Source organism: Coregonus lavaretus (assembly GCF_964263955.1).
Source record: "Coregonus lavaretus genome assembly, contig: HAP1_SCAFFOLD_1208, whole genome shotgun sequence".
Taxonomy (NCBI): Eukaryota; Metazoa; Chordata; class Actinopteri; order Salmoniformes; family Salmonidae; genus Coregonus; species Coregonus lavaretus.
Genome location: NW_028156415.1, coordinates 53,048 through 79,218, shown reverse-complemented (window position 1 = coordinate 79,218; position 26,171 = coordinate 53,048). Strand labels below are relative to the sequence as shown.

The window sequence follows — 26,171 nt, the reverse complement described above, 5'->3', positions numbered from 1 at the left end:
AATCTGCCTAGTGACTACCATACAACAATTCCTCACTTCTTGGGTTTATTTTCGTGGACAGATTTTGGGCGGAGTAAAAGCTTTCGCTTCGCCTCTTCCTCCGCCCAGACCACAGGTTGCCATCCACGTCATCAATCCCAGGATGCAAGATGAGCCAACACTTCCGCTTTCTTCTTCGCTCCGGAAACGTGTGTCGGTAGCTAGGGAAACAACATGGCTGCGGGATCCAGCCGTGCGGACAGCGAGCTACAGAAAGAGTTAATTTGTGCCATCTGCCTTGACTACTTCAACGACCCCGTCATTCTGAAATGCGGACACAATTTCTGCAAGTTCTGCATCCTGATGCACTGGGAGGAGAACGGAGGAGAGGACGTCGGTTATCAATGCCCCGAGTGCCGAATGGTTTGTTGTGGTTCAACGCCAGCTACCGTTCTATCTTATCAGCTGTTGGCTAGCTAGACAATTTTCTTTGTCGTCTTTTGAATGCTCGAGTTAATCGTAGCAAGTGTAATTTACAATGCAGTTTCCGTACCTAATTTAGGCGTTGCCACTGGAATTGGAATAACGTTAGAGATGAGTTAAAACGCTGACAATGCTGAAAACGCGGAGCCTTTGTGTTGTAAATTAGCTTGGTAGCTAACTAGGCAGTGTGGCGTTTATTCAAGCCAACATGTAATCACGGCCGAATCTCAACATGCCATGCATCTCTGTGATGAACTAGCTACTGTACTGTCTCCTTTCTCTTGAAAGGAAGAACCGCACACTGCTCTTGTCAGTATCACAAAGTATAAACGAAGTTTATACCGGAAAGAGTAGTGTGCGGGTCTTTATTTTGATCTTTAAGGTATCGTTTAATTTTTCCCGCGCACCTACAACGGGCACACTCAGATGCAGGAGTGCTTTTCCTGTTTTTAGTCTCCCATGTCAAAAATGTCTTCGACACTATGTATTACCTGTGATAAGGCGAGGGCTGGGCTGGCCCATTCAGACGCTAACTACTTTTAGCACCTATTGATGAAGGTATCTTCTTTTAAGAGCCCGATGTTTGTTCTTAATGTAAACACGCATCGAGCCGACCGTGGGCGAAGGTAACCCGGAGGATACATTTTTTTTTCCAGAACTAGGGCTGGGCGTTATATAGTTTTAAGGTATACGTGTATGGATCCACATACCTGTATGGATTTTTACAATACCATCTATATAGGTATTTTGATATAACTGCAAAAATAAATGAACAGTTCTATTACATGTAATTGGACTACTTCTGTCAGTTTTGTCCTAGGTTGGTTGAGTATAAAACCACCAGAAGGGAGAAAACCCATTTAGAATGTATTAGTTGTCATCGTAGTGCAGCGTTTCCCAATCTCTGTCCTCGGGACCCATGCACTACTCATAAAACATATTTAGAACTTTAATTATTTTGAAATGTAAAATATAGTCAAATACCACCATACCGTCAAAAATATTGTGATATATATATATATATATATATATATATATATATATATATATATATATATATATATATATATATATATACACACAAAAGTATGTGGACACCCTTCAAATTAGTGGATTCCTCTATTTCAGCCACACCCGTTGCTGACAAGTGTATAGAATCGCGCACACAGCCATGCAATCTCCATAAACAAACGTTGGCAGTAGAATGGCCTTACTGAAGAGCTCAGTGACTTTCAACGTGGCACCGTCATAGGATGCCACCTTTCCAACAAGTCAGTTCGGCAAATTTCTGCCCTGCTAGAGCTGCCCCCGGTCAACTGTAAGTGCTGTTATTGTGAAGTGGAAACGTCTAGGAGCAACAACAGCTCAGCCACAAAGTGGTAGGCCAAACAAACTCACAGAACGAGACCGCTGAAGTGCAACACTCATTACAGAGTTCCATACTGCCTCTGGAAGCAACGTCAGCACAAGAACTGTTCGTCGGGAGCTTCATGAAATGGGTTTCCATGGCCGAGCAGCCACACACAAGCCTATGATCACCATGCGCAATGCCAAGCGTCGGCTGGAGTGGTGTAAAGCTCGCTGCCATTGGACTCTGGAGCAGTGGAAACGCGCTCTCTGGAGTGATGAATCACGCTTCACCATCTGGCAGTCCGACAGACGTATCTGGGTTTGGCGGATGCCAGGAGAACGCTACATGCCCCAATGCATAGTGCCAACTGTAAAGTTTGGTGGAGGAGAAATAATGGTCTGGGACTGTTTTTCATGGTTCGGGCTAGGCCTCTTAGTTCCAGTGAAGGGAAATCTTAACGTTACAGCATACAATTACATTCTAGACGATTCTGTGCTTCCAACTTAGTGGAAAAAGTTTTGGGAAGGCCCTTTCCTGTTTCAGCATGACAATACCCCCGTGCACAAAGCAAGGTCCATACAGAAATGGTTTGTCGAGGTCGGTGTGGAAGAACTTGACTGGCCTGCACAGAGCCCTGACCTCAACCCCACCGAACACCTTTAGGATGAATTGGAACGCCGACTCCATGCCAGGCCTAATCGCCCAACATCGGTGCCCGACCTCACTAATGCTCTTGTGGCTGAATAGAAGCAAGTCCCCACAGCGATGTTCCAACATCTAGTGGAATGCCTTCCCAGAAGAGTGGAGGCTGTTGTAGCAGAAAAGGGGGACCAACTCTATTTTAATGCCCATGATTTTGGAATGAGATGTTCGGTGTGCAGGTGTCCACATACCTTTGGTCATGTAGTGTATTTTGGTCATATCGCCCAGCCCTACCTATGGTTGTAGCAAGCTAACAGCGTTTGCCTAACTGTCTCAACTAATTCAGTACCTTTTTTCATAGTGATAATAGAAAAACTAAAAGTTGTGTGTTCTGAACTTTGTCTTTCTCTGTAGATATTTAACAAGATCAGCTTCACCAAGAACTACCTGGTTAAGAACCTTGTTGATAAGCTGAGTGATTTGGAGTGTCTGAATCCCTGCAAGCAGCCGGCTCCATCCAAACACGTCAAACTGGACGGGAAATGCGACAGGCATGGAGAGGAGCTGAAGCTGTACTGCCACTCCGACAGCAAACCCATCTGTGTGGTGTGTAGGGAGTCCCGGGCACACAGGTAACAAATGTTCCAGGGTGAAGTTTCCCCTGATACCTACAGATCTAGGATCAGCTTTCCCTACCCTAAATTCAGAAACCCACAACAAAACATTTTGTGTAATTGCGTCAGCTGCTTGATTTCAGTTCTGAAGGACATTTTTATCATGTGAAGAGACAGCCTTGAAAATGTTCATCTTGTCTTTGGTGTCATAAACAATCCTTTGTTCCTGCCTGTGCCTGGTAAAGATATGAGGGGGGCGGGGGGGGGGCGTCATGACCTCCTCCTTAAGATAGGAGACGGTGCCAGACACATGCCGTAACCAACCCTATGAACTAGGCCTATGTAACGCGTCTGTAAGCAGTATATAAGAGATCTAACGGGACTGCCACGACAGAGGTCATGACCGACGTTCACTATGGTGCATCAAGTTTGTTGGAACCTCTCCAGCTAACTGTTAATAAACAATGATTCATTTAAGATTGACATCGAGAGTCCAGGGTCCTTAATGTCTTAAATTCATTTATCTGATTAGTTAGATTAGAGTTTAGATTAGATTAGCTTTAAGTCTTAAAATGTCTTAAGTTCAGTTTTTAAAGGTCGGAGGTGACGGAGATGACTACAGTGTTTCCTGTGTATTGAGTCGCTGGTTAACTGTTGCCACGCAGCAAAACAATGGCACATCAAATAATACTGGAGGCCACTTTCAAGATGTTGGAGAGCTATCCAACCACATGTGCACCTTTGTGTGTGTGTGCACATCATGCTTCCTGCAATGAAAGTATCTGCCCTGTCCCTGTTTCGCTGCTGGCTCTCACTCCCTCTCCTGCCTTTGCACACGGAGTGAAAGGAGAGATGCGTTCTGATAAGCGGAAGCATACTGACAGTTGAGCAACATTTCTAAATGTAATTGCAGGAAAGACACCGTTTTTAAAACAACTACTCTTACTGTTAAAAAAAGAGGAGTCTTAGCTTTATGTGAGTATAATTAATTATTTCTCAACTGTCAATATAGAGGAAATAACACCGCTTGACAGAGTATGTCATTGAGATCAAAAGTCTGCATGCACACCCAGTGGCCTAGCTCTCCAGGTGAGAGAGTTGACCACGTGTTTTTTTATACATTAACAGTGCTGTATATTTGACTGTAAGGCATTTCTTCACAGTGGTATCATTATGGTATTGTGTCATTATTCTGAACACTTAGTTTGTGGTCTAGCTAATGAGAAGCAGGGCAACCCCATGTTTCAGCCATCTATAGCCTAGCCACTATGCTACTATGTCTGTCAGGCTACAGGAGAATGCTCATGGCTAAAATGGCACACCTGCCTCATATGAGCCATGTAGGCTGTAGCCTTTGGTGACAGACAGTCCTAAAAATACTACTAATGCCAACATGGGCGTATTTCTGGAGAGGGATATTAGCAGGTGTGTGGCGGACGCAGACCTCAGAATTGGTATTAAATTGCATTCCAAGTTGCAGTGCTAGCTGTGCCACTAGAGATCCTGGTTCGAATCCAGGCTCTGTCGTAGCCGGCCGCGACCGGGAGACCCATGGGGCGGCGCACAATTGGCCCAGTGTCGTCCAGGGTAGGGGAGGGAATGGCCGGCAGGGATGTAGCTCAGTTGGTAGAGCATGGCGTTTGCAACACCAGGGTTGTGGGTTCGATTCCCACAGGGGCCAGTATAAAAAATTAAAATAATGTATGCACTCACTTACTGTAAGAAGCTGTTCAGGGGTTGGTTCCAGACTTGGTGCACTGGGACCACTTGCCGTGCGGCAGCAGAGAGAACAGTCGTATGGCTTGGGGGGTAGAAGCTGTTGGTATATCTCTTGTGTTACTGGGTGATTCTCATGAAACCAGTTTTAAGATGTCTGTAGCACATTGACTTACAAAACCATGATGCATCTGAAAAAATCAACTATCATTCTGAGGACTAAGATGTCTAAGTGTCTTATTTTAAATACATTTGACTGAATTTTGTATTTTGAAAAAATCTAATTTACACTGAACAAAAATATATAAGGGTAACATGTAAAGTGTTGGTCCCATGTTTCATGAGCTGAATATTTCTTCCCCCCCAGAAAAGTTACGTACACACAAATACTATTTATCTCAAATTTTGTCCACTTTTGTTTACATTTTTTTACATTTACATTTTAGTCATTTAGTAGACGCTCTTATCCAGAGCGACTTACAGTTAGTGCATACATTTATTGTGGTCCTCTGTAGCTCAGCTGGTAGAGCACGGCGCTTGTAACGCCAAGGTAGTGGGTTCGATCCCCGGGACCACCCATACACAAAAATGTATGCACGCACGACTGTAAGTCGCTTTGGATAAAAGCGTCTGCTAAATGGCATATTATTATTATTATTATTATTATTTTATTTTTTTAACCCACAACCCTTGGTGTTGCAAACGCCATGCTCTACCAACTGAGCTACATCCCTTGCCGGCCATTCCCCTACCCTGGACGACGCTGGGCCAATTGTGCGCCGCCGCCCCCCATGGGAGTAAACATCCCTGTTAGTCAGCATTTCTCCTTTGGCCAAGATCATCTATCCAGCGGACGGGTGTGGCATATCAATATGCTGATCGAACAGCATGGGGGCAGTAAAAGGCCACGCTGAGGGCCTAATGAATTCATTTCAAGTGACTGATTTCCTTTATATGAACTGTAGCTCCAGTAAAATCTTAGAAGTTGATGCATGTTTTTGTTCAGTTTATTTTAATAAGACACAAGTTGCTGTAGTTTGTCCATAAATCATGAAAATGGTATACTAGTTTTAAGTTTTTCATTAAACTATAATATTTATTACTTACAAACAGTGTCTGTGGACATGTCTCATTATCGTAACACTTTTTCAAGTTCCTGTAAAAAACTCCCAATTTTAGTTTTAAACGTTTTATTTACCCATAATGCATCATCTAGAGGAGTAGTCCTTAGATGAGCACAAGTTAATTTATTAGCTTATATGCCTTCAGAATGAGGTTCTAATTCTCCAACACCCCCTTTACCCCACTTGGACTTCTCATTACTGAAATGGCTAAAGATCTCAAATTGGGGAAAGAAAGTCTGATTTAATTGTATAATTTAATTTGAAATATTTTTTTATTTTCAGTTTTTTTAAAGTCAGGCCTTTTCATTAGGGGAGCAGTGTTAAAAAAATATTAGAAATATTGATTTGTTTATTACTTTTTTGGACTTAAACTCTTACAGTGTTGGTAAAATGCATAATATCTGATCAAACATTTGTTTCCACACTATCACTGGTTTGATCAGAGTTTACCCTCCTATTATTTACATTACATTTACGTCATTTAGCAGACGCTCTTATCCAGAGCGACTTACAAATTGGTGCATTCACCTTATAGCCAGTGGGACAACCACTTTACAATGTGTTTTTTTAAATATTTTTTTTTTGGGGGGGGGGGGGTTGGGGTAAGGGAGGGGTAGAAGGATTACTTTATCCTATCCCAGGTATTCCTTAAAGAGGTGGGGTTTCAAATGTCTATTTCACCACTATCACTGGTTTGATCAGAGTTTACCCTCCTATTATTTCACCACTATCACTGGTTTGCAGTAGAAGTTGACAGTTAATCACTGATCTGGGGACACATTATCCTACCCTCCCTCAAAATCTTCTCTCTGCGCAATAGGGTAGATATCACCAAACTGACGGTCCCAAGGCAAACCAAGTCCTTAATAACATCACCAAACTGACGGTCCCAAGGCAAACCAAGTCCTTAATAACATCACCATGCTCCCCTGTCCTTTCAGACACCATGATGTGGCTCCTGTACCAGAGGTCCTCGAGGATATGAAGGTGAGGTCAAAGAGTTGAGGCACGAGGACACAACATGCTGTTGTTGCTGTAAAAATATTTGTTGTTATGGTTCTTTTTAAAGGAATAATCTGCGATTTGCTACATCCAGTTTGGGATATTTCAATTAATTATGATTCTTGACGAATATAACTTCTGAATGTCTCATGAGCTTAGTTCGACTGTCGTACCCCATCAGAACCCCAAATAGAAGCTTGTTTTACTACATTGTTTGTAAACAATGCAGTTGTATATAAAACTGTAGAGCCTCAAAACATGGTTAAAACTATAATTTTTGATATCATAGATGATCAGTCCTTGAATCTATAGCTCTGTCTATGAATTTGAGTGGTTACGTTTCTCCAGCCCCGTCCCTCAGGTGTTTACTAAAACAGCGACGGGGTGTCTGCTTTGTTATTGTTTGAACTGCAGATTGCCCTTTTTAAGATTGATTGAGTGGTTGAACACACTAAAGTGTGTGTGTGTGTGTTTCTCTCAGAGCGAGCTGCGTCTCAGGCTGGTGGAATTAACATGGCAGAAGACTGTGTGTACCAGAGTGAAAGCTATGGACGAGCAAACCAAGAATGAAGCCAAGGTACACAGCTGTGCTCTGGATATACATAGATATATTGTTGGAATGCCAGTGAACTCATATATATATATATATATATATATATATATATATATATATATATATATATATATATATATATATATATATATATATATATATATATATATATATATATATATATATATATATATATATATATATATATATATATATATATACACACACACAGTTAAAGTCGGAAGTTTACATACACTTAGGTTGGAGTCATTAAAACTCTTTTTCAACCACTCCACAAATTTCTTGTTAACAAACTATAGTTTTGGCAAGTCGGTTAGGACATCTACTTTGTGCATAACACAAGTAATTTTTCCAACAATTGTTTACAGACCTAAGACAGGGTATTTTTACTAGGATTAAATGTCAGGAATTGTGAAAAACTGAGTTTAAATGTATTTGGCTAAGGTGTATGTAAACTTCTGACTTCAACTGTATGTGTATATATATATATATATATATATATATATATACTGCTCAAAAAAATTAAGGGAATTTTAATTTTAATTTATTTCACTTTTATTTAACCAGGTAAGCCAGTTGAGAACAAGTTCTCATTTACAACTGCGACCTGGCCAAGATAAAGCAAAGCAGTGCGATAAAAACAACAACACAGAGTTACATATGGGGTAAAACAAAACATAAAGTCAAAAATACAACAGAAAATATATATACAGTGTGTGCAGATGTAGCAAGTTATGGAGGTAAGGCAATAAAATAGGCTATAGTGCAAAATAATTACAATTAGTATTAACACTGGAATGATAGATGTGCAAGAGATGATGTGCAAATAGAGATACTGGGGTGCAAATGAGCAAAATAAATAACAATATAGGGATGAGGTAGTTGGGTGGGCTAATTTCAGATGGGCTGTGTACAGGTGCAGTGATCGGTAAGGTGCTCTGACAACTGATGCTTAAAGTTAGTGAGGGAGATAAGTGTCTCCAGCTTCAGAGATTTTTGCAATTTGTTCCAGTCATTGGCAGCAGAGAACTGGAAGGAATGGCGGCCAAAGGAGGTGTTGGCTTTGGGAATGACCAGAGAGATATACCTGCTGGAGCGCATACTACGGGTGGGTGTTGCTATGGTGACCAATGAGCTAAGATAAGGCGGGGATTTGCCTAGCAGTGATTTATAGATGGCCTGGAGCCAGTGGGTTTGGCGACGAATATGTAGTGAGGACCAGCCAGCAAGAGCGTACAGGTCACAGTGGTGGGTAGTATATGGGGCTTTGGAGACAAAACGGATGGCACTGTGATAGACTACATCCAATTTGCTGAGTAGAGTGTTGGAGGCTATTTTGTAAATGACATCGCCGAAGTCAAGGATCGGTAGGATAGTCCGTTTTACGAGGGCATGTTTGGCAGCATGAGTGAAGGAGGCTTTGTTGCGAAATAGGAAACTGATTCTAGATTTAATTTTGGATTGGAGATTCTTAATGTGAGTCTGGAAGGAGAGTTTACAGTCTAACCAGACACCTAGGTATTTGTAGTTGTCCACATACTCTAGGTCAGACCCGTCGAGAGTAGTGATTCTAGTCGGGTGGGCGGGTGCCAGCAGCGTTCGATTGAAGAGCATGCATTTAGTTTTACTAGTGTTTAAGAGCAGTTGGAGGCTACTGAAGGAGTGTTGTATGGCATTGAAGCTTGTTTGGAGGTTTGTTAACACAGTGTCCAATGAAGGGCCAGATGTATACAAAATAGTGTCGTCTGCGTAGAGGTGGATCTGAGAGTCACCAGCAGCAAGAGCGACATCATTGATATACACGGAGAAAAGAGTCGGCTCAAGAATTGAACCCTGTGGCACCCCCATAGAGACTGCCATAGGTCCAGACAACAGGCCCTCCGATTTGACACATTGAACTCTATCTGAGAAGTAGTTGGTGAACCAGGCGAGGCAGTCATTTGAGAAACCAAGGCTATTTCGTCTGCCAATAAGAATGCGGTGGTTGACAGAGTCGAAAGCCTTGGCCAGGTCGATGAAGACGGCTGCACAGTACTGTCTATTATCGATTGCGGTTATAATATCGTTTAGGACCTTGAGCGTGGCTGAAGTGCACCCATGACCAGCTCGGAAACCGGATTGCATAGCGGAGAAGGTACGGTGGGATTCGAAATGGTCTCGGTGATCTGTTTGTTAACTTGGCTTTCAAAAACTTTCGAAAGGCAGGGCAGGATGGATATAGGTCTGTAACAGTTTGGATCTAGAGTGTCACCCCCTTTGAAGAGGGGGATGACCGCGGCAGCTTTCCAATCTCTGGGGATCTCAGACGTTACGAAAGAGAGGTTGAACAGGCTAGTAATAGGGGTTGCGACAATTTCGGCGGCTAGTTTTAGAAAGAAAGGGTCCAGATTGTCTAGCCCAGATGATTTGTAGGGGTCCAGATTTTGCAGCTCTTTCAGAACATCAGCTGTCTGGATTTGTGTGAAGGAGAAGCGGGGGGGGCATGGGCAAGTTGCAGCGGAGGGTGCAGAGCTGGTGGCCGGGGTAGTGGTAGCCAGATGGAAAGCATGGCCAGCCGTAGCAAAATGCTTGTTGAAATTCTCGATTATTGTAGATTTATCGGTGGTGATAGTGTTTCCTAGCCTCAGTGCAGTGGGCAGCTGGGAGGAAGTGCTCTTATTCTCCATGGACTTTACAGTGTCCCAAAACTTTTTGGAGTTAGTGCTACAGGATGCACATTTCTGTTTGAAAAAGTTAGCCTTTGCTGGAATACTTAAACAACACAATGTAACTCCAAGTCAATCACACTTCTGTGAAATCAAACTGTCCACTTAGGAAGCAACACTGATTGACAATAAATGTCACATGCTGTTGTGCAAATGGAATAGACAACAGGTGGAAATTATAGGCAATTAGCAAGACACCCCCAATAAAGGACTGGTTTTGCAGGTGGTGACCACAGACCACTTCTCAGTTCCTATGCTTCCTGGCTGATGTTTTGGTCACTTTTGAATGCTGGCGGTGCTTTCACTCTAGTGGTAGCATGAGACGGAGTCTACAACCCACACAAGTGGCTCAGGTAGTGCAGCTCATCCAGGATGGCACATCAATGCGAGCTGTGGCAAGAAGGTTTGCTGTGTCTGTCAGCGTAGTGTCCAGAGCATGGAGGCGCTACCAGGAGACAGGCCAGTACATCAGGAGACGTGGAGGAGGCCGTAGGAGGGCAACAACCCAGCAGCAGGACCGCTACCTCCGCCTTTGTGCAAGGAGGAGCAGGAGGAGCACTGCCAGAGCCCTGCAAAATGACCTCCAGCAGGCCACAAATGTGCATGTGTCTGCTCAAACGGTCAGAAACAGACTCCATGAGGGTGGTATGAGGGCCCGACGTCCACAGGTGGGGGTTGTGCTTACAGCCCAACACCGTGCAGGACGTTTGGCATTTGCCAGAGAACACCACGATTGGCAAATTCGCCACTGGTGCCCTGTGCTCTTCACAGATGAAAGCAGGTTCACACTGAGCACATGTGACAGACGTGACAGAGTCTGGAGATGCCATGGAGAATGTTCTGCTGCCTGCAACATCCTCCAGCATGACCGGTTTGGCGGTGGGTCAGTCATGGTGTGGGGTGGCATTTCTTTGGGGGGCCGCACTGCCCTCCATTCGCTCGCCAGAGGTAGCCTGACTGCCATTAGGTACCGAGATGAGATCCTCAGACCCCGTGAGACCATATGCTGGTGCGGTTGGCCCTGGGTTCCTCCTAATGCAAGACAATGCTAGACCTCATGTGGCTGGAGTGTGTCAGCAGTTCCTGCAAGAGGAAGGCATTGATGCTATGGACTGGCCCGCCCGTTCCCCAGACCTGAATCCAATTGAGCACATCTGGGACATCATGTCTCGCTCCATCCACCAACGCCACGTTGCACCACAGACTGTCCAGGAGTTGGCGGATGCTTTAGTCCAGGTCTGGGAGGAGATCCCTCAGGAGACCATCCGCCACCTCAACAAGAGCATGCCCAGGCGTTGTAGGGAGGTCATACAGGCACATGGAGGCCACACACACTACTGAGCCTCATTTTGACTTGTTTTAAGGACATTACATCAAAGTTGGATCAGCCTGTAGTGTGGTGTTCCACTTTAATTTTGAGGGTGACTCCAAATCCAGACCTCCATGGGTTGATACATTTGATTTCCATTGATACTTTTTGTGTGATTTTGTTGTCAGCACATTCAACTATGTAAAGAAAAAAGTATTTAATAAGATTATTTAATTCATTCAGATCTAGGATGTGTTATTTTAGTGGTCCCTTTATTTTTTTGAGCAGTGTATATACACACATACATACAGTCGTGTTTATACAGTACATCCTCCAGTTATACTGACAGTCATGTGTTCATATATCCTCCAGTTATACTGACAGTCATGTGTTCATATATCCTCCAGTTATACTGACAGTCATGTGTTCATATATCCTCCAGTTATACTGACAGTCATGTGTTCATACATCCTCCAGTTATACTGACAGTCATGTGTTCATATATCCTCCAGTTATACTGACAGTCATGTGTTCATATATCCTCCAGTTATACTGACAGTCATGTGTTCATATATCCTCCAGTTATACTGACAGTCATGTGTTCATATATCCTCCAGTTATACTGACAGTCATGTGTTCATATATCCTCCAGTTAGACTGACAGTCATGTGTTCATATATCCTCCAGTTATACTGACAGTCATGTGTTCATATATCCTCCAGTTATACTGACAGTCATGTGTTCATATATCCTCCACTTATACTGACAGTCATGTGTTCATTTATCCTCCAGTTATACTGACAGTCATGTGTTCATATATCCTCCAGTTATACTGACAGTCATGTGTTCATATATCCTCCAGTTATACTGACAGTCATGTGTTCATATATCCTCCAGTTATACTGACAGTCATGTGTTGCAGATGACCATTAGGTGATGCCAGTATCTTTTCCCCATGTTATCATGTCTTCCAGTTAAAGAAGCTGAAGCTGAAGGAGAAGATTGAGGAGGATGTAGGCTCTCTGGTCCAGTTCCTGCTGGATGAGAAGGACGACTTGCTGGAGGTAATTTATATATACATTATATTATCTCTCACACTACTAATATTATAATAATAACAATAATATGCCATTTCGCTGTCACCTTTATCCAGAGGGAGTTAGTCATGCATGCGTACTTTTGTTTGTATGGGTGGCCTCAGCGGGAATCAAACCAACAATCCTGGCGTTGCAAACGCTGCTTTACCAACCGAGCCACAGAGGACCCTGTTTCAGTATTACTAGTGTTAGTATTCAAACATTTATTCACAGTAAACTTTTTGCATGCTGATGGTTTCGTTAGGTACCGTACAATAGTGTTCTCAAATTTCATCTGCTTTTTTATTTAATCAACTAAGAGATGGCAAACCATATCAAATAGTATACTCTGTGTAGCCTAATGGTTAATTTGTATACTCTGTGTAGGCTAATGGTTAATTGGTATACTCTGTGTAGGCTAATGGTTAATTGGTATACTCTGTGTAGCCTAATGGTTAATTGGTATACTCTGTGTAGGATAATGGTTAATTGGTATACTCTGTGTAGCCTAATGGTTAATTGGTATACTCTGTGTAGCCTAATGGTTAATTGGTATACTCTGTGTAGCCTAATGGTTAATTGGTATACTCTGTGTAGCCTAATGGTTAATTGGTATACTCTGTGTAGCCTAATGGTTAATTGGTATACTCTGTGTAGCCTAATGGTTAATTGGTATACTCTGTGTAGCCTAATGGTTAATTGGTATACTCTGTGTAGCCTAATGGTTAATTGGTATACTCTGTGTAGGCTAATGGTTAATTGGTATACTCTGTGTAGCCTAATGGTTAATTGGTATACTCTGTGTAGCCTAATGGTTAATTGGTATACTCTGTGTAGCCTAATGGTTAATTGGTATACTGAATACTTTGATTCACATTGGGCTAATTTGCATATAGCAGCAGCAAAATAATAATTAGATTATTCAGAAAATTGTCATGAGAGTTCCAACTATGTAATAATGTTGAATTGTCCATCCTTAGGCTCTGGATGCTGAGGAGGGGGCTGTCTTAGGGGTGATAGATGAGAACCTGAGGTGGGTGGAGACTGAGGTGGTAGCTGTGGACAAACACATGGCCCAGATACACAACCACATCAGAGGAAACACCAGCTTCGAGGTTAGTTTGTCTCACACACACACACACACACACACACACACACACACACACACACAGAGAGTTGGATACACACACACACACACAGTTAGATACACAACCACATCAGAGGAAACACCAGCTTCGAGGTTAGTTTGTCTCACACACACACACACACACACACACACACACACACACACACACACACACACACACACACAGAGAGTTGGATACACACACACACACAGTTAGATACACAGATACTGTGGCAGGCAGGTCCTGCACCAGGGTGGAGTACACCAAGCACGCCAGTTGGGGGAGCTCCTACGCAACACCAGAGGACTGATAGCCCCACACACACACACACACACACACACACACACACACACACACACACACACACACACACACACACACACACACACACACACACACACACACACACACACACACTCTCTCTCTCTCACAGTTTCTGTCCTGTCTGAGATGGTTGATAGAAAATGTGCTACAGTGTTTACGGGGTTTTCTGAAGTGTTCATGTAAAGTTAACCAGGAAAATGTTTACTGAGAAGGGTTCATGTAAAGTTAACCAGGAAAATTTTTACTGAGAAGGGTTCATGTAAAGTTAACCAGGAAAAGGTTTACTGAGAAGGGTTCATGTAAAGTTAACCAGGAAAAGGTTTACTGAGAAGGGTTCATGTAAAGTTAACCAGGAAAAGGTTTACTGAGAAGGGTTCATGTAAAGTTAACCAGGAAAATGTTTACTGAGAAGGGTTCATGTAAAGTTAACCAGGAAAATGTTTACTGAGAAGGGTTCATGTAAAGTTAACCAGGAAAATTTTTACTGAGAAGGGTTCATGTAAAGTTAACCAGGAAAAGGTTTACTGAGAAGGGTTCATGTAAAGTTAACCAGGAAAAGGTTTACTGAGAAGGGTTCATGTAAAGTTAACCAGGAAACATTTTACTGAGAAGGGTTCATGTAAAGTTAACCAGGAAAAGGTTTACTGAGAAGGGTTCATGTAAAGTTAACCAGGAAAAGGTTTACTGAGAAGCCCCAGACATTTTGTCTTCTAGTTTCATGTTACTGAGGTCTTGATGAATGTAGCATGTCAAGCCTCCCCACTTTTTCTATGGTCAGACTCATAGAGTTGGCTAGAAGTCTAAAAACCTGTTTTAGCATGGGCAGCGCCGTCGAGGGCTTTCACAATGAGTCAACTGGATGGGACTTGCTATTTAAGTTAAGAAAAGGTCTCAGAATTCTCTCCAGGCCTATTGTCAAATGACTACACATGGTGGTGTTAGCTTAGCCCTGTGCAGAAGCTGTGGTAGACTGCACACAAGACGCGCTTCCCCATAGCCTACCACAGTCTACCACCGCCGGGATATAGGTGCCGGTTTGGAGAATCCACTCCATTATACAGTCCGGATGGAAGGACAATGAGTTACGGATTACAGACATGCCTTCAGTAACAGAATTTTCAGAAACGTATAGGCTGTTTTATTTTCCTGCCTTCTAGGACATTCTATATAGGGCTTGTTTTCGCTGTGTGAAAGAGTTTGTGTCTTATCTTCTGTCTGTCTCTCCACAGAGCATCACTGAGACGTACAAAAAGTAAGTTTTCCGTTTTCTTTTGATTCATCGTGTTTTCTCGTGTTCGGTAGTCTGCGTCTGGTTTTCACATGTTCGGCCTGTTGTCTGCGTCTGGTTTTCCCATGTTCGGCCTGTAATCTGCGTCTGGTTTTCTCATGTTCGGCCTGTAATCTGCGTCTGGTTTTCCCATGTTCGGCCTGTAGTCTGCGTCTGGTTTTCCCATGTTCGGCCTGTTGTCTGCGTCTGGTTTTCTCATGTTCGGCCTGTAGTCTGCGTCTGGTTTTCCCATGTTCAGCCTGTAATCTGCGTCTGGTTTTCCCATGTTCGGCCTGTAGTCTTGAGAAAAGGCCTTTTACTGAACACTCCACTATATCCCATGTTTAAAGGCCTTTTACTGAACACTCCACTATACCCCATGTTTAAAGGCCTTTTACTGAACACTCCACTATATCCCATGTTTAAAGGCCTTTTACTGAACACTCCACTATATCCCATGTTTAAAGGCCTTTTACTGAACACTCCACTATATCCCATGTTTAAAGGCCTTTTACTGAACACTCCACTATATCCCATGTTTAAAGGCCTTTTACTGAACACTCCACTATACCCCATGTTTAAAGGCCTTTTACTGAACACTCCACTATATCCCATGTTTAAAGGCCTTTTACTAAACACTCCACTATATCCCATGTTTAAAGGCCTTTTACTGAACACTCCACTATATCCCATGTTTAAAGGCCTTTTACTGAACACTCCACTATATCCCATGTTTAAAGGCCTTTTACTGAACACTCCACTATATCCCATGTTTAAAGGCCTTTTACTGAACACTCCACTATACCCCATGTTTAAAGGCCTTTTACTGAACACTCCACTATACCCCATGTTTAAAGGCCTTTTACTGAACACTCCACTATACCCCATGTTTAAAGGCCTTTTACTGAACACTCCACTATACCCCATGTTTAAAGGCCTTTTACTGAACACTCCACTATACCCCATGTTTAAAGGCCTTTTACTGAACACTCCACTATACCCCATGTTTAAAGGCCTTTTACTAAACACTCCACTATACCCCATGTTTAAAGGCCTTCTACTGAACACTCCACTATATCCCATGTTTAAAGGCCTTTTACTGAACACTCCACTATATCCCATGTTTAAAGGCCTTTTACTGAACACTCCACTATATCCCATGTTTAAAGGCCTTTGACTGAACACTCCACTATATCCCATGTTTAAAGGCCTTTTACTGAACACTCCACTATATCCCATGTTGTTTTAGTTCCTATAACAGTTGACGGCCGTCTCCCCTCCTCCCTGTTACAGCCCAGTGAGGTAACATGGCCAGTATGACATCATAAGACTCCTGAACAGCTAATCATGGCTACCCGGACTATTTGCACTGCCCCCCCACCCCATCTTTTTACGCTGCTGCTACTCTGTTAATTATTTATGCATAGTCACTTTAACTATACCCACATGTACATATTACCTCAACTAGCTATATATGTATATGTTTCACCTTTTTAGCTACATGTAGTTATAAGGTTAATTTGGTCGATTGTATTGTAGCAGTTGTCATCATGAAATTTACAATTTAGCTAGTTAGCTCGCTAGCATTGAGGGGAAACGTTTGCACAGCATGTAAAAACAAGGATATTGGAAATTATTACTAATAAGGTGTCACATCACATGTCACAAAGTAATGCTTGGTTTTACTGTCTAGCTTTTGCTATCGAATAATGATGCTAGCTAATGTAATGTCTATCTTGTTCAGTTGGCTAGCTAGCTACCGAAATGTTAGCTATGTTAGCCAGCTAACGCGTTAGCTAGCTATTATTTTCTAATTCGCTAACTGCATGCTTAATTTCTTATCACTTTTAAGATAGACAGTTCAGACGATGTTTCATAGCTAACGTTAGTGCTAACAAACACAAATCCAGTTGGATATTTTGACCTGTCGTTCATTTGAAATGGCATGAAAGGTTTGTTTTGTAGCCTCCTGTAGCTCAGTTGGTAGAGCATGGCGCTTGCAGCGCCAGGGTTGTGGGTTCGATTCCCATGGGGGGGGGCCAGTATGAAAAATGTATGTACTCACTAACTGTAATTCGCTCTGGATAAGAGCGTCTGCTAAGTGACTAAAATGTAATTAGCCGGTGCCCCTGCACATTGACTCTGCACCGGTACCCCCCTGTATATATAGCCTCCCTACTGTTATTTTATTTTACTTCTGCTCTTTTTTTTCTCAACACTTTTTTGTTTTATTTTACTTTTTTATTAAGAAATAAATGCATTGTTGGTTAAGGGCTGTAAGTAAGCATTTCACGGTATTGTCTACACCTGTTGTATTCGGCGCATGTGGTTTGATTTGATCATATATAACATGTGTGATACATATAATGTTAAGCTACAGTGAGGGAAAAAAGTATTTGATCCCCTGCTGATATTGTACGTTTGCCCACTGACAAAGACATGATTAGTCTATAATTTTAATGGTAGGTTTATTTGAACAGTGAAAGACAGAATAACAACAAAACAATCCAGAAAAACGCATGTCAAAATGTTATGAATTGATTTGCATTTTAATGAGCAAAATAAGTATTTGACCCCTCTGCAAAACATGACTTAGTACTTGGTGGCAAAACCCTTGTTGGCAATCACAGAGGTCAGACGTTTCTTGTAGTTGGCCACCAGGTTTGCACACATCTCAGGATGGATTTTGTCCCACTCCTCTTTGCAGATCTTCTCCAAGTCATTAAGGTTTCGAGGCTGACGTTTGGCAACTCGAACCTTCAGCTCGCTCCACAGATTTTCTATGGTATTAAAGGTCTGGAGACTGGCTAGGCCACTCCAGGACCTTAATGTGCTTCTTCTTGAGCCACTCCTTTGTTGCCTTGGCCGTGTGTTTTGGGTCATTGTCATGCTGGAATACCCATCCACGACCCATTTTCAATGCCCTGGCTGAGGGAAGGAGCTTCTCACCCAAGATTTGACGGTACATGGCCACGTCCATTGTCCCTTTGATACGGTGAAGTTGTCCTGTCCCCTTATCAGAAAAACACCCCCAAAGCATAATGTTTCCACCTCCATGTTTGACGGTGGGGATGGTGTTCTTGGGGTCATAGGCAGCATTCCTCCTCTTCCAAACACGGCGAGTTGAGTTGATGCCAAAGAGCTCCATTTTGGTCTCATCTGACCACAACACTTTCACCCAGTTCTCCTCTGAATCATTCAGATGTTCATTGGCAAACTTCAGACGGGCATGTATATGTGCTTTCTTAAGCAGGGGGACCTTACGGGCGCTGCAGGATTTCAGTCCTTCACGGCGTAGTGTGTTACCAATTGTTTTCTTGGTGACTGTGGTCCCAGCTTCCTTGAGATCATTGACAAGATCCTCCCGTGTAGTTCTGGGATGATTCCTCACTGTTCTCATGATCATTGCAACTCCACGAGGTGAGATCTTGCATGGAGCCCCAGGCCGAGGGAGATTGACAGTTATTTTGTGTTTCTTCCATTTGCGAATAATCGCACCAACTGTTGTCACCTTCTCACCAAGCTGCTTGGCGATGGTCTTGTAGCCTATTCCAGCCTTGTGTAGGTCTACAATCTTGTCCCTGACATCCTTGGAGAGCTCTTTGGTCTTGTGCATGGTGGAGAGTTTGGAATCTGATTGATTGCTTCTGTGGACAGGTGTCTTTTATACAGGTAACAAGCTGAGATTAGGAGCACTCCATTTGAGTGTGCTCCTAATTTCATCTCATTACCTGTATAAAAGACACCTGGGAGCCAGAAATCTTTCTGATTGAGAGGGGGTCAAATACTTATTTCCCTCATTAAAATGCAAATCAATTTATAACATTTTTGACATGGGTTTTTCTGGATTTGTTTGTTGTTATTCTGTCTCTCACTGTTCAAATAAACCTACCATTAAAATTATAGACTGATCATTTCTTTGTCAGTGGGCAAACGTACAAAATCAGCAGGGGATCAAATACTTTTTTCCCTCACTGTATGTCTCTCCTCCTCCCTGTTACAGCCCAGTGAGGTAACATGGCCAGTATGACATCATATATATATAATCCAACCTCTCCCCTCCTCTCCTCTCCTCTCCTCTCCTCTCCTCTCCTCTCCTCTCCTCTCCTCTCCTCTCCTCTCCTCTCCTCTCCTCTCCTCTCCTCTCCTCTCCTCTCCTCTCCTCTCCTCTCCTCTCCTCTCCTCTCCTCTCCTCTTCTCTCCCCTCCTCTTCTCTCCCCTCCTCTTCTCTCCTCTTTCCTCCTCTTCTCTCCCTTCCTCTTCTCTTCTCTCCCCTCCTCTCATCTTCTCTCCTCTTCCCTCTTCTCTCCTCTCCTCTCCCTTCCTCCTCTCCCTTCCTCTTCTCTTCTCTCCCCTCCTCTCATCTTCTCTCCTCTTCCCTCTCCCTTCCTCTTCTCTCCCTTCCTCTTCTCTCCCTTCCTCTTCTCTCCCTTCCTCTTCTCTCCTCTCCCTTCCTCTTCTCTCCCTTCCTCTTCTCTCCCTTCCTCTTCTCTCCCTTCCTCTTCTCTCCTCTCCTCTCCCTTCCTCTTCTCTCCCCTCCTCTCCCTTCCTCTCCTCTCCTCTTCTCTCCCTTCCTCTCCTCTTCTCTCCCTTCCTCTCCTCTTCTCTCCCCTCCTCTCCCTTCCTCTCCTCTCCTCTACTCTTCTCTCCCTTCCTCTCTTCTCTCCCTTCCTCTCCTCTCCTCTCCCCTCCTCTCTCCAGTCCTCTAAAGGTGAGCCCTCTCATATCATCTGTTAACTGTCCGGGGGACTGGATGAATGAGTTCTCTGGACCCCATCAGCTGATCTTGTGGAAAAGGATGATGCATGTGCTGCACACCAGTGAGTTGACCTGGACACACACACAGACACAGACCCTCTCTTGACTGTTCTATTAACACGTCTACGTGCTGCACAGATGAGCTTCCCATCAAATCTACCTCTCCTTGTCTCCTCCCTCTCTCTCCCCCCTCTCTCTGACTTTGTCTCTCGCTATCCCGCTCTGTCTCCCCCTTTCTCTCTCTCTCCTTTCTCTCTCTCTCTCTCTGGCCACCCCTCTCTCCCACACCCCCTCTACCTTTTCTCTCTCTCTCCCACACCCCCTCTACCTTTCTCTCTCTCCCCCCCCTCTCTCTGTCTCTGTCTCCCTCTTTCTCTCTCTCCTTTCTCTTTCTCTCTCTCCTTTTTCTCTCTCTGGCCACCCCTCTCTCCCACACCCCCTCTACCTTTTCTCTCTCTCTCTCCTCCCCACTCTCTCTGTCTCGGTTCTCCCTCTTCCACCTCCTTCTCTCGTTCCCTCCATCTCTCTCTCTCTCTCCCCTCCTGCTCCCAGTGCCCCAGAACCTGACCCTGGACCCAGACACGGCCCACCCTAACCTGGCCATCACAGACTTCGACACCAAGGTAGAGGAGGTGCGTACCCGTAGCCAGGAACCAGACCTGCCTCAGCGCTTCACCCGCTTCTGTGGCATCCTGGCCACCGCACAATACTCCAGCGGGCAACACTACTGGGAGGTACATATCTTTACATGTACTGTGTATTACATGTTATGATGTCTGATGACACTGTGTGTACAAGACACGTGTAGTATGTCATATTTTAGCAGACACTCTTATCCAGAGCTACTTATAGTCAGTGCATTCAACTTAAGCTAGCTAAGTCTTTTTTAATTTGGAGCTTTACTGCAGCATTTTGGATTTTGAGATCAAATGTTTCATATGAGACGACAGTACAGAATGTCACCTTTTTTTTATTTGAGGTTATTTTAATACTTACCCTCCGATAACAAAGTTACAGAGGCATAGATGTCATGCTAAATTCCCCTGTTATTGGTAATGGTGAGAGATAAGCATGTTTTGGGGATATGATCTGTTCCTCTACCTTTCTCACTCATAATTTTTCACTATTCATTCATGACTATCTGTAATCATTAGGCTTGGGTGGTATCCAGATTTTCATACCGTCATAGTGTTCTTCTGCCGTCCCAGGATTTACGGTATTACCGGTACAGCACACAAGGGGGCGCAATTGTTAAAAAAGCCAATGAATGATTACCAGAATGCTAACACAATTAGCACAAGTAATAGTGAAATCACATAGACGCTGTTAGCTAAATGCTAACGAGTGAAAACGAACAAACTAATTGCAAAGCCAGGCAAATCCAGCTCATAAAGTTATACAAGCATAGCTAGTAGCTACCGTATGTCATGTTCGGTGAGTGTGGACATTTACAGGCGAAAGTGAACGAGAGAAATTGTGCAAATGAACAAATCTGTGATGCATGCTTTTCTGAAGGAAGAGCACCATGTGTACAGGAAGCAGAGGGGAGAAGAACAGAGGAGGGAAAACAACGCTCGTAGGAAGCACAGGGACAAAATGGCCGCTGTACTATCTCATCCAGACCTCTGACTTCTGGCAGAAAGCCATTATAAGGAGATAATAATAATAATAATAATATGCCATTTAGCAGACGCTTTTATCCAAAGCCACTTTCAGTCATGCGTGCATACATTTAACGTATGGTTAGTCCAGGGAATCAAACCCACTATCCTGGCGTTGCAAGCACCATGCTCTACCAACGGAGCTCCAGAGGACCACCAGATATCTGATGGCAAACATTTTTAGTAATGAATTGTATACAAGTGTAACTTCATCACCTCATGTGCGCTGCGCAACAGAGACTCGCCGATAGATCTAGAACGCTGCGGACTCACCAGCTCCCGCCGTCTCACGGTGTGCTATTTACAAACAAACACGTGACTGGCTCAACTGTTCTGGGGAACTACGGTAAGCTGCATAATGTAAAATAATGTGACGGGTGAAATGAAGAACGCGATCTGCTTTACCTCCTAACGTATTGCACAAGTTGACTAGAGGTATTATCTTTAAAAGTATCTACAAAATTTCAAATTTATTTGAAAAACATCAAATAATTAGCATTGACGGTATTGAAAAACCGTCCCGTGGCTTTTTCCAAATACCCCGGTATACGATATACCGCCCAAGCGTAGTAATCATGGTAGCATCCACATTTAATGTAGAAGTGTTCAGAAACGTATTATATTCTTATTTACAATAAAAGTGACACAATACATTATTTACCAATCATTTCTATTGGGCACAGAATCATCTGAAACGCAACCAAAACAAACTGCAAATGCATCCCAAAAACTTTGTAGAGTCATTGTATGCTAGGAATATGGAACCACATACTAAACTTGAGTTCTTTAATACACTAGAAGAGAATTTGTCCATATACTTATGACACCTTCAAATGGGGGGGGACTTGATACATAAAGTCACTTTCATTTCTGAATGGTAAAACGTATGTATGAAAATAGCTTCAAATAAAACCTTGACATTCTGTACTGTAGCCTCGTATGAAACATTTGATCTCCAATCCAAAATGGAGCCTAATTTAAAAGATCTGTCTTCACTGTTTCCATCCACAGTTTCTATCACGACGGCTGTGATGGAAACCGGGAAGTTTCGCTACATGCTTATAAATGCCTACAGATAATTTGTTTGTTTGACATGGTGGGATCTTTTTGTGTCTGTAAAATTAATGATGTGAGAAATGGCGGCGGGAACAACTTTATGGGCACGTGCCAAGACCAGTGTAGGCACATTTGCTATTTAAACGCAGAGTGGAAAATGCAATGGAAACGCGTAGAACTTGAACATGAAATCTTAAGGTAAAAAGTCACTTTTGTGTCGTCACGTACTGATTTTTTATTTATTTATCTGCAACAAGTCTGTTTGGTGGAAACACCACTGGTGGCACATATTTTCTTCATGCGGATTTTAGAATATTCGCATGAAAATCTGTCGCCAATTCGATGGAAACCTAGCTAGTTTCCAAATGAATATGGCAGGTAGTGTACATCCTGATTTGAAAAAAATGACGATATTTGATCAGTTTCTAGACTGAAAGTTTTCCTGACCAAGATGCTTGATTTTTTATTTTTATTTATTATTTTTTTATTTTTAGGCATGTTGCTAGCATCCTAGTGTAAATTCTAAGGGGTTGGGATAAAGCAGAAGCCACATTTTTATATCATTGGGCCTCGTGTACATGTGGAGAATTTAAAGGAATCTTAATGAAGAAAGGCAACAACAGTAATTGTTTTTGGTGGTGGTTTCTTATTTCAGGTGGATGTGAAGGACAAGGGTGTGTGGTACCTGGGAGTGACGGGGGAGTACAGTCCCAGGAAGGGTTTCGTAAACCTGTGCCCGTCGTCCGGCTACTGGAGCCTGAGTCTGCAGGACAGGCTGTACGCTAACGAGGAGGACGCCAAGATACCTCTGGCCGATTACTGGAACTCTCCGCGGGTGGGCGTGTACCTGGACTACGACGCAGGCCGCGTGTCCTTCTACGACGCAGTCACCATGAAGAAGTTGTACATGTTCGACGCGTACTTCGAAGAGCCGGTGTCTCCGTTCTTCAGCCCGGGGAAGAACGATCCTGGGAGCAGACTGCAGATCTGTCATTACTACTGAGACGGTGGGTGTGTGTGTGTGCCTGGGTAGACGATTAGGTCTACAGCAAACTCTCAGAGAGCGAGTGTGTGTGTGTGTGTGTGTGTGTGTGTGTGTGCCTGGGTAGAAGATTAGGCCTACAGCAAACTCTCAGAGAGCGTGTGTGTGTGTGTTAGGCTACTCATTCCAGAGTCACTGTTGATGATGTATGATCAACCATTCCAGCTGTGGGCTTTATGCCAGAACCCCTGGAGTGTTCTAGAATGGGACTGATTCTACTGTGGGCTTTATGCCAGAACCCCTGGAGTGTTCTAGAATGGGACTGATTCTACTGTGGGCTTTATGCCAGAACCCCTGGAGTGTTCTAGAATGGGACTGATTCTACTGTGGCTTTGGTGGGGGTTCCAAATGTTGTGATTGTAGTTTGAACAAGACCCCCCCCCCCCCCTTCCCCATAGAATCCAATTTGAAATACATGTAGCGATGTGGAACTTAATACGTACTTACCACCTCCCTCTGGGTTTTAATGAAGTTATTTTTCCCCTTAACCATGATCTGGAATAATTCCTGGGTGGTTCTGTGGCACCACAGGGACACGTTGTGACTAATACATAACATCACGTTGCAAAGCAAAGGTTGCTTTGCTCCTAAAGGACACCAAGACGCACCTTAACTAACATTGGGCCGTGCGTAGTTAGTCACCCGCTGGGTATTGATGAATTGTGGCCGTTTCAACATGTAGAATCGTCGGGGAAATGAACAAAAAACGACAGCTGATATTCTGGTCAGAAGAGATACCACCCTCTGGTTCTAACCACTGGACTTCACGGTGTAGTCTCTACCACTGGACTTCACGGTGTAGTCTCTACCGCTGGACTTCACGGTGTAGTCTCTACCGCTGGACTTCACGGTGTAGTCTCTACCGCTGGACTTCACGGTGTAGTCTCTACCGCTGGACTTCACGGTGTAGTCTCTACCGCTGGACTTCACGGTGTAGTCTCTACCGCTGGACTTCACGGTGTAGTCTCTACCGCTGGACTTCACGGTGTAGTCTCTACCGCTGGACTTCACGGTGTAGTCTCTACCGCTGGACTTCACGGTGTAGTCTCTACCGCTGGACTTCACGGTGTAGTCTCTACCGCTGGACTTCACGGTGTAGTCTCTACCGCTGGACTTCACGGTGTAGTCTCTACCGCTGGACTTCACGGTGTAGTCTCTACCGCTGGACTTCACGGTGTAGTCTCTACCGCTGGACTTCACGGTGTAGTCTCTACCGCTGGACTTCACGGTGTAGTCTCTACCGCTGGACTTCACGGTGTAGTCTCTACCGCTGGACTTCACGGTGTAGTCTCTACCGCTGGACTTCACGGTGTAGTCTCTACCGCTGGACTTCACGGTGTAGTCTCTACCGCTGGACTTCACGGTGTAGTCTCTACCGCTGGACTTCACGGTGTGGTCTGCCCTCTAAAAGCTGTGACGGGGAGTGTCTGCGTCCCAAATCTACCACAATGGTACCCTATTTCCTATATAGTGCACTGATTTTGACCAAAGTGGTTCACTACATAGGGTACAGAGTGCCATTCGGTACACATGCCGTGTCTGTAGTAGGATCCAAAACCCTCGAATGCCTGTCTGTGTGAACGGGCGTGTCTGAGACCACACACCCTATACCCTATACCCTATATAGTACACTACGTTTTACCAGAGCCCAATGGACCCTGGTCGTTCACTATAGAGGGAATAGGGTGCCATTTGAGATGCAGAAACGGAGGACTACTCTACTACTCCTGAGTTTCCTAAAACACCAAGTACGCACATACAGGGAACTGCCAAAATAAAGGAAACGCCAACATAGAGTGTATTTTTAATAGAGTGTTGGGCCAATCAGAGAGCCAGAACAGCTTCAGTGTGTCTTGGCATAGATTCTACAAGTGTCTGGAACTCTATTGGAGGGTTGCGACACCATTCTTTCCATGAGAAATTCCATCATGTTGTGTTTTGTTGATGGTGGTGGAAAATGCTGTCTCAGGGCGCCGCTCCAGAATCTCCCATAAGTGTTCAATTGGGTTGAGATCTGGTGACTGAGACACACACACACACACACACACACACACACACACACACACACACACACACACACACACACACTTTTTCTAGCCACGGTAGCCAAAGTAACTGGCCATTTTTATACATGACCCTGATGGGATGTTAATTGCTTAACTCAGGAACCACACCTGTGTGGAAGCACCTGCTTTCACTAGACTTCATATCCCTCATTTCCTCAAGTGGTTCCTTTATTTTGGCAGTTACCTGTACAGGACATACGCTGTACCATTATATTGACTATTAATGGGTCCTGTTCTTTGTTGTCAATAACATTTACGTCCTGTTCTTTGTTGTCAATAACATTACATTACATCC

The 26,171-nt window shown here is 43.7% G+C and overlaps 1 protein-coding gene across 1 annotated transcript; it reads left to right on the top strand.

The window, feature by feature from the left end:
- Positions 1-213: 213 nt before the first annotated feature.
- On the top strand, positions 214-24,115 carry LOC311126367 (zinc-binding protein A33-like; the record flags this gene model as incomplete). The annotated part of the gene is made up of 10 exons (XM_084200375.1): positions 214-402; positions 2,870-3,087; positions 6,851-6,896; positions 7,393-7,488; positions 12,474-12,563; positions 13,556-13,690; positions 15,256-15,278; positions 19,995-20,113; positions 20,604-20,785; positions 23,424-24,115. 10 exons carry the CDS (start codon positions 214-216, stop codon positions 23,769-23,771), a joined length of 1,446 nt encoding a protein of 481 aa, XP_084056501.1. The 3' UTR covers positions 23,772-24,115.
- Positions 24,116-26,171: the final 2,056 nt, after the last annotated feature.